This window comes from Coccinella septempunctata, chromosome 9, assembly GCF_907165205.1.
Source record: "Coccinella septempunctata chromosome 9, icCocSept1.1, whole genome shotgun sequence".
Taxonomy (NCBI): domain Eukaryota; kingdom Metazoa; phylum Arthropoda; class Insecta; order Coleoptera; family Coccinellidae; genus Coccinella; species Coccinella septempunctata.
In genome coordinates this window covers 1,469,153-1,480,966 of record NC_058197.1, presented here as the reverse complement: position 1 = coordinate 1,480,966, position 11,814 = coordinate 1,469,153, and the positions used below count along the sequence as shown (strand labels likewise).

Genomic DNA, 11,814 nt, shown 5'->3' with positions numbered 1-11,814 from the left:
TGTTTCAAATCCTGAAGACATTTTTCCTGGTTGGATAAAACATCGGAGATAATTTTCTCATGGCTGAGCTCCAACTCGTTTTTGATACTTTGGACTCTGATTCCTAAATCGCCCATTAAATTGATAACTTTGAGCAATTCATTGTCTAGAATTTCTTTAGTCACAACATCACTTTTTTCGGTAGGTATTCTCACATTGCATAGCTTACGATTACCGAAATCATAATCACCATCTGAAGTTAAAGGGAAGCTTTGACTTTCAGTACGTTTACGTTTATATTTATTTTGTAGCCCTCGTGAGGTTCCACCAAACTTACTGATAGGCATTCTTGAACTGTTGATCATTTCAAACTGCATTATTAATATATAATGTTGGCTTCGCGTAGTTCTTCGATAATAGATTGGATTTCATTATCCACCGATGTATTACCGGCATCTCTTGACGCATGAAGTAATTTTAATCAACTAGTTCATTCACATCATTCCAATACACATACTCGACTGGTTTTTCATTGTATGTCAACAAACTACCTCCTTGAGTTGAAGTTAAAGGTTTTATAATTTCAACCCATTTAAATGCTGCTGATCCACGTCGTTGCCTTGTAGCATCAAACTGTCTCCTATGAACGTTTGTCAAATTTAAAACTGTTTTATAACATTGTGAATCCTCTTTCGTATAATAAGTCGGTTGTTTATCGAATATCAGTCTGTACAGCCCTGGTGTACCGGGAAATCGTTCATTATTGTCTATTATAATCTCACTAGTTTTCCCATCAAAACTGATAGCCTTGTTACCAAGAAACCATTTCGAAATTTTAGAATCGTATTTAGGCCCATATGTGATATCGACTACATTATCTTGTTCAGGGGATGAACAAGATAATGTCTCTCTCTCTCTCTCTCTCTCTCTCTCTGTAGGATACTCATATTGTGGACCTGGTACTAAACTGCAAAAACGATTAGAAAGAGGTGATCCTGGAATAAATCCTTTAGATCAGGCGTGTAAGGTTCATGATATAACCTATAGCAGGACAAACAATTTAGAAGAAAGACATAAAGCAGACAAAGAATTGGAAGATAGAGCTTGGAATCGATTTCGCTCCAAGGACGCTTCGTGGCGTGAAAAAACTGCAGCGCTTTTTGTAACTGGTACTATGAAAGCCAAACGAAAATTAGGTATGGGATATCGAAAATCCTTCCGGACTGCTATATTGAACTCTGTGAATAAGATATTACAAAAATCTAATACGAATGATATGAAGAAATCAGCATCCATAGCTCTGAGAGCAGCAAGAGCAGCTGTTAAAAGGGCAGGTGGTAAACGTAAAATACGAATTCCACGAACTATACCCTTTGAAAGTAAGTGTGGTGGAGTACTACCATTAATGGGTATTTTAGCTGGTTTGGGTGCTATTGGATCAGTGCTTGGAGGAAGTTGTTCAGTTGCCAATGCTGTTATCAATGCCAACAGAGCAAAAAAAAAGTTAGAGGAAGAAAAACGGCATAATAGGGCTATGGAAGCTATTGGACATGGATTGTTCTTAAAAAAGATGAAAAAAGGTTATGGACTATTTTTGAAGAAGCAAAAAAAAAAAACCTCTGAAAAGTTTGCCCAAAAGGGCATTATATGATCACGAGATATTACAATTTGCCCAAAGTATTCCTCATTTTCGAGGTGTATTTATGCGAAACACTTTACCAAAAGCTATAAACAGAACAGAGTGTGGAGTTGTGAATTTAGATACTTCATATGGTCCAGGAACGCACTGGGTTGCATATGTCAAAAAAGGAAAAGATGTGGAATATTTTGATAGTTATGGAAATTTGAAACCGCCTAAAGAATTAGTTCGTTATTTCAGAAACTCTGAAATTAAATTTAACCAAACTGATTATCAGAGAACTAATCCCTACAATTGTGGTCATCTGTGTTTGGAATTTTTATCAAACAAAATGATATAAATAAATAGATGATGTGTTACTCTCTTTCAGTCATGTCTGTTCTTTTCACATTGAAAGATCGATCTCCTATACTCTCTATTGATTTACCAACTCCAATAGAATTAGATCCAAATTACCAGTATGGCATTGCATTGATAGGATTTCATACTTATAACTCAATCCCAAACATTGACGAAAATAATAATAAGTTCTGTTATTATGAAACTAAAGCAGGTTTTGATGACTTTCTGAATGAAAATAAAAAGGTAATTGAAATTCCTTCAGGGGCGTATGAAATAAGTGATATTGAAGAATTTCTGAAGAAAAAACTACTTCCGGAAGAAAAATACAGGAGTGACAGTGAGGAACTATTTTTCTTAAGACCCAATCGCAATACACTCAAAAGTGAAATTTACCATAAAGACTTTGCGATTGATTTCTCCAAAGACAATTCGATTGGAAAACTCTTGGGGTTCTCTAAAATAATTCTTCCACCAAATCAAATTCACGAATCTGATATTCCTGTTAATATTGTTAAGGTTCAAACTATACACATAGATAGCAATATTACTGGAGGAGCTTTCTATAACAATAGACCATCACATACAATATATGAATTTTCAGTAGACTCCGATCCTGGATATAGTATCGACGAAGTGCCTAGAAATTTGATTTATTTGCCACTGACGACATCAAGAATATACAATATAACTTTGAAAGTGCTCGATCAAGATTCTGAACTAGTTAACTTCAGGGGTGAGGAGATAATAATACGATTAGAATTGAAAAAATGGTCTTGATAATTAACTCATCATATAAATATGCAGCCCCTACTCCATCTATACCAGTTGTGAAAAATAAATATGCAGCCCCTACTCCATCTAAACCAGTTGTGAAGAGAACGTGTAAGAAGCTGGGTGGAAAACTCACCGTGAAGAATAAATTATTCCTAAAATCTATTGGACATGCTATCCAACAACACCTTTAACCTATATCAGCCAGTCAACAATGACGAATCAATCACAAAAGTGGAGACAAGAACATATTTGCCGTTTGTAAAATCTTTCGGCAATAATGATACTATTGAAATAACCATAAATCGTGCTGATACATGGGTCCTTATGCATGATGCAGCTCTCATCATTAAGGGAAAACTTCAAAAAACTGCTGGTAATGGAACTGTTCAATTAGTTTTGAATGGGGGAGCTTTCCTTTTTGACACAATCTCATATGAGTTACATGGAACTGAAGTTGATTCGGTACGAGATCCAGGATTAATAAGTACAATAAAAGGATATCTGTGTTACGATAAAGATTCTGTGAGGGAATTGGAAACAGCTAGTTGGTCATATCCTGATGATCCTAAAATAAACGCTGATGGAAATTTTGTATTTGGAATACCATTAAGACATGTATTGAATTTCTTCGACGATTACCGTTTAGCTATCTGTGGGAAGCAAACTATTCGATTGATGAGGTCTCAAAATGACAATAATGCTATGAAAATCACACCTGGTCCCGAGGAAACAGTCAATGCTACAAAAGGCAAATTTACAATTGATAGTATCGAACTGAAAGTTAAACATATCTATCCAAATGATGTATTGAAGATTGAATTACTAGAATCAATGAAATCAAATAGAGCAATATTATTTCCAATCAGAAAATGGGAATTTCACGAATTGCCAACTCTGACAGCGAACTCTCTAACAGAAATATGGAATATTAAAACCACTTCAATTATTGATTATCCTAGATTCATAATATGCTGTTTTCAGACAAATAAGAAAAATAAGAGTACTGAAAATTCCACGTTATTCGACAATCTGGACATCTCAAATGTCCGTTTGCTACTGAATGGTGAATTCATTCCTCAAGAAAATTTAAGATTGAATTTCAATAAAAATGATTATGCAGAAGCATACTATAATTATAGAGAATTTTCAACAAGTTATAATAATCTGAAAATCAATCCAATATTGCAATATTCAGAGTTCAAAAACAGATGCTTATTTGTTATTGATTGCTCGAGACGAAGTGAATCTTTTAAATCTTCAACTGTTGATGTGAAACTTGAGATTGAATCTAGAGTTGGTTTTCCCACCTCCACTAAAGCATATTGTATAATCGTGTACGACTGTGTGATGGAGTATTTGCCTCTAACTGAAACAGTTCGAAAGTTGACATCGATATGATCAGTATGTAATATAGTGACGGGTTCATTGACTATAAGGAACTTGTAACATATTCAACAAGATATTGGTTGGCCTTGATATTGTTCATCTGAAAGGGCTTCAAAATATAAGTTCTTAATGAATATATTGAAATCTACCGTTACAATGATCAATTTGGGGAATGAGATATGTCCGAAATTTGAAATGGAAAAACCTGAATGCATTGCCCATGCGGATAATATGAGAATTTGTACTATAAATAATTGTGAGAAATTGTATACATGGTTGTGTGACACTGCTAATAGATCAAATGATAAATGGATTGATGTTTTTCATAATAAACATAGATTTCTAAAACTAAAATGTTCATCTAGACATATAAGATTGAATAAAGAGTAATGTATCTAGTTTATATTTTCTTTTTCATTTCAGCTACCTTCATCTTATTTATCCTTAAAATGTGAAAAAACATTAGAGCATAATGCTTTTGATATCTGAGATAAGTGAATGTTACTCTGGAGAAGCGTGTGAAGTCACCAATGCGAAAGTCTTAATAATAATAATAAATATAATAGGATGAATAGGAGGATAAAATCATACTATGCATTATCAATTTTTATTTTGTCTCATATACTGATGAGTTACACAATCGCATCTGCAATTTCCAAAGGATTCACATTTTGAACATGCAATTCCATCAACAGAGTCCACATTTAGTCCCCATCCGATGCATTTCAGTGGACAGCAGTATATTCTTCCATCGATAATGAAACTGTTTCTTTCGGCATCCATTTTTAAACAATCTTTTTGAATTCTTTTGCCGAAACAGAAGATTGTAAGTCCACAACTAAGACATTGAATATGATCAATATGAAACTTGAACTTTTGACATATAATAGATGGCTTAACCAATTTATTATTATAATTATAATATTTTATAAGCACCAGAATTGATATTACTATTATTATTGCTATGACGATGTATTGGATGAAGTGTTTATATTTCCAAACGATATCATTTACTGAATATTCAGCCATTATATCTCAGAAGTAGTATTGTATGAATTCCTCGGATAAGGCTGAACAATTTCTTATTGAAAACTGATATGAACATACAATTCATCAACGTTTTATGTATTTCACCATTACAATTTTTTCAACATCATAGCCCCTCCTACCATTCAAAAAAATAACCAGACTGTTTTCGTTATAAAAGATCTGCATCAAACGAATCTGAACTGAAGACCAATTGAATCTTTTATTTATTACGGTGAGAAACGCCACTCGACCGGTGTATCGAGAAGAATTAAGGGATAGTTCCGCCCTTTGTCATTAAACACAATAAACCTTCAGCCCCCATTAGCGGTCATAATGTACCAATTTTGGGACAAAGGGAATGAGTAAACCTGTCATTCTTATCACATGAGGCGGAATGCAGACTGACATCTTCGAATACCTATAGCACCAAAACTATTTCGAATGGGTAAAATTTACATTTTTATTACGGTTAGAATCCACAGGTATATTGGGGAGTAAAAGAGTGACCATTAATTCAGATAATTGTCATTTTATGATAAAAGACCCAAACTGATAGTTTTCTCGAAACATCCTCATAGATAAGAAAAAAAAACCCTGTCAAAGGAATCTCATCTATTATACTGAATTATTGCCGATCTTTATTGCTCTTTTTTTCTGGCATGCAAAGACACCCTTATTTAAACAATAAAAGACCCAAACGTTTTCTCGGAACATCTCCACAGATGAGAAAAAAAAAACCTCTGTCATAGGAACAAAGAAACATTTCCAATTTTATCTATTATACGAAATCATGGACCACCTTTATAGCTTCTTCCTTTCACGCACACAGAGACACCACCCTTAATTAAACAACGATTTTTTCATCTAACTCTGAAAAATATTCATCAATCAATCTAATAACACACCAGTATAACATTTCATAATCCAACCACATAATGTTCAAGTACTCCGAATCATACTTTGTCGGATTACTCTTGAGTCGCCATTGAAGTGGCCCAGAATCCGCTTTCCTAACCTACTATCCCAGTAGAGCTTGTGATGTTCGTTTTCCAGCACAGCATCCGGATGGTAATTGTAATAAGGAACCTTTTTCGGAGTCAGAAGTTGGTGTTTTAGTGCCAATTCTTGGTGAAGAATCTTGGCAACAGCATCATGTCTATTTTTGTACTCCGTGCCCGCGAACTTCTGACATCCCCCGGTGATGTGCTGGATAGATTCATGTGTCGCACAGCCATAACGACAGCTATCGTCCGCCACTGAAGCATCCTTGGCGATGTACTTCATGTAATTTCTTGTTGGAATCACCTGATCCTGGATGGCGAGCATGAAGCCCTCTGTCTCAGGAAACAACCTTCCGGAAGTCAACCAGTAGTTCGACGCAGATATGTCGACGTAATCATGGTTGACCTCGTTCTGGTGCCTCCCATGCAAAGGTTTGCCAATCAGTCTCTGCATTTTACTTTCTGCAGAGTGTTCGACGATTTCCAAGTGATCCTGTTGTAGCTTTAATGGTGCAGAACTATCAGCAACACAAACTACTCGATGGAGTTCTGACGAAGCTGCCTTGCTCAAGAAATATTTTCGAAGTCCTTCAATTTCCTGGGACATACGGTTGGACAAATCAACAATTCCTCTACCCCCAAGATGTCGTGGCAGCTCTGTCCGTTCTATTGAGCTTTTGGGGTGATGTTTATTGTGTTTAGTCAGCATCGTCCTTATTTTTCTCTGTAAAGCTGCTAAATCGGTGGTCGTCCAAGAGATAATACCAAATGAATAGCTCAGTGCCGAGCAAGCGTAGGTGTTGATCGCTTTTATCAGATTCTTGCTGTTAAGACCAGGTCTCATTATCCTCCTCAATCTTCGGGTGAACTCCTCCGTTAATTCTTTCTTCATCTGGGTCGGATTGATTTTTCTTGCCTGTTTTATGCCTAGATACTTGTATGTGTCTCCTTCCTTTAATGCTTCAATTTCTGCACCTTCCTTGAGTTTGAACGTACCATCTTCTATTTTCCCTCTCGTTATGTTAAGCAGTCGACATTTTTCAAGTCCAAACTTCATTTTGATGTCTTCCGAGAATCCTTCCACCATTTTCAGCATCAGTTGCATTTTTTTTTTTGGTGGATGCGAAGAGTTTCAAGTCGTCCATGTAAAGGAGATGATTCAGTTTCATCATAGTTCTACTGCCGCTTTTGATGGAAAATCCGTAGTCCGTAGAATTCAATCTATGAGACAAGGGATTCAGGGCCATGCAGAACCACAGAGGGCTCAGCGAGTCTCCTTGGAAAATTCCGCGTCTTATTGGAATAGGTCCTGTTGTAATGGAGCAATCTGCTGCTTTCATTGAAGACTAGTACGCCAGGTTGACATGGCGTTTTTCAGGAACTTAACAATATTGGGATCCACCTTGTAAATCTTCAAGATCGTCAAGAGCCATTCGTGAGGTATAGAATCGAATGCTTTTTTGTAGTCTATGTACGCAGCGTAAAGATTCCTTCGCTTGGAGAACGCTTGATTGCAGATAACTGAATCTATTATTAGTTGTTCTTTGCACCCTCGGCTGTCTTTGGTGCATCCTTTTTGTTGCATGGCGATGATGTTATTCCTTTCGCAATGGTTGTGAATTCGGTTTGAAATGCACGATGTGATTAATTTGTACATCGTTGGAAGACATGTGATTGGTCGGTACTTGGATGAGTCTTCTGTATTCCTTTGGTCTTTAGGTAACAAGTATGTTGTGCCATGTGTAAGGAATACTGGCATTCTTTCAGGATTTTCAATGACATCATTTATTGCGGAGGTCAATTTGTCATGCATGATCCAAAGTTTCTTGATCCAGAAGTTCTGTAATCCATCAGGCCCAGGTGCTTTCCAGTTGTGCAGTCCTCTGATAGCTGATTTTACTTCTTCAATTGTGATCATGTCATGCTGCACTTTATTATTATTATTTTTTTTTTTTTTTTTTTTTTTTTTTCCTTCGTGTGAGGGGAAAACCCTTTATGGGCACCCAGAGGGTCCGCACTCTAGGTAGTGTGAGACTCCGAGATCTTGTTTGGCTACTCACTAAAAACCCCTCACACTTTCGACGGAGAAGTTCTTCGTCCGGCCCTTGCAGCGTCCCTTAACAAAAGAGATGAGCTGCAAGTGGCATCTAGAGTTCATGGGATCTGATGATATGCAGTGACCCAAGCAACACCGCCTTCTGCATTCTGTGCGCTAGTATCTCGGCCCAAGATCTGCAGGCCGGAATAATCTTCAATTCTTCCACGTAGTTGGCTCTCATTCCTCCGAGACATCCTATGATCAGTACAACCATCAAATAATAATTATCATTATTATTATTATTAAGGCCTTTAAGAAAGTCAAACATCGCCATCCATACGGTATTTGGGTAATTTCGCACGTGCGGTAATTACGTAATGAGCTATTTCAGCTTTGGAGCAAACGTCTCCTTACCTTTCTCTAATTCGGGACACCTTCACCGTACAGCGGCGCGAGCAACAAGCCGAAGGCCTCTGTTGTTTGGCTACCTTCGATGGCGACTGAAAACAACACGTCAATTCAACGGCCGTCGCCTATCTCCGAGAGGTGATAGATGCGAGACATTCCTGAAAGAAGGATCCTTATCGCGATGCCGCCCGTCGAATTTACGACGCCGAGCTAAAACTGAAATACTTCAACGACGGGACGACAAGACTACTAGACTACAACAGACTTAAATCACTGGTGTGTTCCAGTAGCCTCATCAACGACGACGACGACGACATGGAAGGTGAACAGCAACGAGGCTTACTGAGATACGCAGTGATGGACTACGACCCAGACCGCGTACTTACAAGAACCTTCACTTTCCAAACCATGAAACTCTACCACACAAACATACCCGTACCATGGTTCCGCCAACACATACAGACTTACTTGACGGCCGCGGACAGGTACGACGTAATAACGAGACCGCACATTGTGCTGATGAAGGCAATAGCCCACTTGTCCTTCAGAAAATACGGACCAAACCTGACTTCATGGACGCGACTGCACACCAAAGACTTTGGATCGACGCACGTACGACACCTTTACGGATGACGCAGACGGGAATACGGACGCCGATGGCGAATCATCGGGACGCTAGACCCCATATAAGTAGTTGCAGCCATAGAGACACCAACCCATAACGGGATTGTCCTCTTGATGGCTTCAGCTACTGCCAACAAACACTACAAACGGGACCAACTGGTACGATACATATACGAAAACGTAAATTACTTTCCCGCGTAACCCGTCAGTAAATCCCTAAGGGGTATGTACGAGTGGTACCGGGTTAAGTTAACGGACGAATACTGCTCAACGACCGACGACGAGGACGACGACGACGAGCAGGATGACGACCATGACGAAGACGTGGGCGATGAAGGTGACAGCGACAACCGACAAAGAGGACAAGACACCGCACCGACGCCGACGGACTTAGCGAAGCCGAGTACATCGACGGGACGGCGGCGTAGACCCCCCTGCCAAGGTTGGTCATTACCAGACCTTCGTGCATGGGCCCACCATCCCCTGCCCTTTCGCATACCCCTCGGACTCTCGCCGAACAATTGCGGGAGCCGAAGAGATGGCAGTATTCCTCCTCCCAGGATTGCGCCACCGTCCAGCATGCGGTCGCCAACGTAGGTAGCGTAACCAACAGAAGCTTCTGGCGCACGGCTGTGGAGGAGGTGTTCGAATTGAGAGGACGGAAACCGTTCGGGGTACGGAGGCGTTTGCTCACTCTAATGAAATCGTCGGAAATTAGCAAGTACGCAAGCCAAATGGAAGTTGCAGCATTGTGAACAGAGCTGAGGAACCAAATGAAGTAAATTTTTTATTCTAAACAAACTATTTTTTATATAGTCCATTCAAGAATTTCCGCTATCCTCAGAAACACAGTTAAGTCTATAATCCTCGTCTCCAAAATTAGAGCGCAACTTGATTTGTCGCCACACAAGAATTGCAATAATTTCTGTAATTTCAACCACAGAAATGTATTATAGCGACATAACCTATTATTTACTACTAATAATCCTGAGTGTAGGTCCATATACAGTCATGTTCCCGATCTCCTTGATTGAAATAAGAACACTACAAATAACAAATTATATTGTATGACTGACTGCAATATAATACTGCGTGTAATAGATCAACGAACCTGAATTAACAAGCATTCAACCTTGAGTAATGGACAATTACCAACGTAACCTTACGTGAGAAACAGCCGTGGCTGTGAAAATTGCACGATGAATGGATTACCTGTTCATGGTGATGCCTCTCTGCGATGAGGATCTCAACGCATTCCATGGAGGTACACAACTCACACTGTCCACCATATGACAACAATATTGGATCATTGAAGGAAGAGCCCCAGTGAAATCCCACATCCTGAAGTGTGTTACATATGCACGGCAACGAGGTATAAGAGCTCAACAACTCATGGGCCAGCTACCAGAACCACGCGTTAAACCATCTCGTCCCTTTCTCCACACTGGTGTAGACTACGCAGATCCACTCACTATCAAAACCTGGAAAGGAAGAGGAGCAAAGACACACAAAGGTTGGGTTTGTGTGTTTGTCTGCTTCGCCACCTCAGCAGTACACCTCGAGGCCGTAAGTGATTATACCAGTGAATCATTTATTTCTGCGTTCCGTAGATTTACCGCTCGACGAGGCATCTGTGAGACATTATATTCAGACTGCGGAACCAACTTCCTTGGAGCAGATGCCACTTTCAAGACCATGTTCACGAAAGCCTCCTCACAACACCAGGTCATCGCCGATCTCCTCATGAAAGAAGGTACCAACTGGTGCTTCAATCCTCCAGCAGTTCCTCACATGGGAGGAAAATGGGAAGCAGCAGTGAAGTCCTTCAAGTACCACCTCGCCTGGGCTACCAAAGATCAGCCATTTACAATGGAAGAGCTGATGACACTCCTCACCCAAATCGAAGCCATCCTCAACTCAAGACCTCTCGTACCGCTCAGCGATGATCCTGAAGACTGCTCCGCTCTTACACCAGGTCACTTCTTAATAGGTACGGCACTGAACACCGTACCTGAGCCATCTCTCGAAAACCTCTCGACTCGACTGTCAAGATGGCAGTTCATCCAACAACGAACCCAACAATTCTGGTCCAAATGGTCAACTCAATTCCTACAGCGTCACCTCTCAATATCAAAGTGGCACCATCCAACCCATGACATAAGGGTTGGGTCACTAGTACTCCCCACCGACGAGCGACTACCTCCTTGTAAGTGGCCACTAGGGCGAGTAATGGCAGTGCACCCAGGGACAGACGGCCTTGTCCGAGTCGTCACTCTCAAGACCTCCACGTCCACTCTAACCAGACCGTTCTCGAAGTTGGCAATTCTGCCAGTGTCCACTCCAGACGAAGCAAGAAAGAATTTCAACCCCTCAAGTCTTCTCGATAACTAACGCTGTTAGTTATAATTATTAGTAAATGAATGAAATTTAGCCCCTTCTCAACGACGCCACTGGTAGCTCTCAAGGAAGTTCCAGCCCCCTCTACAAGATGTCAGATGGTCGAGTTTCCGCTGAAGCCATTTTTAATTCTTCTTTTTGATAGCACCGTAGAATTAACTTCTCGCTGTTACAATTTTTGATTTGTATCACCTCGT

At 39.7% G+C, this 11,814-nt stretch overlaps 1 protein-coding gene across 1 annotated transcript; it reads left to right on the top strand.

Annotated features, from left to right (window-relative positions):
- Window positions 1-10,612: 10,612 nt before the first annotated feature.
- LOC123320635 lies at window positions 10,613-11,611 on the top strand. The gene has a single exon (XM_044908005.1). The coding sequence runs from the start codon at window positions 10,613-10,615 to the stop codon at window positions 11,609-11,611; it is 999 nt and encodes a 332-aa protein (XP_044763940.1).
- Window positions 11,612-11,814: the final 203 nt, after the last annotated feature.

Excerpts from the sequence above, each read along its gene's own strand:
- LOC123320635 (XM_044908005.1), top strand. The coding sequence starts at position 10,613 with ATGGGCCAGCTACCAGAACCACGCGTTAAACCATCTCGTCCCTTTCTC.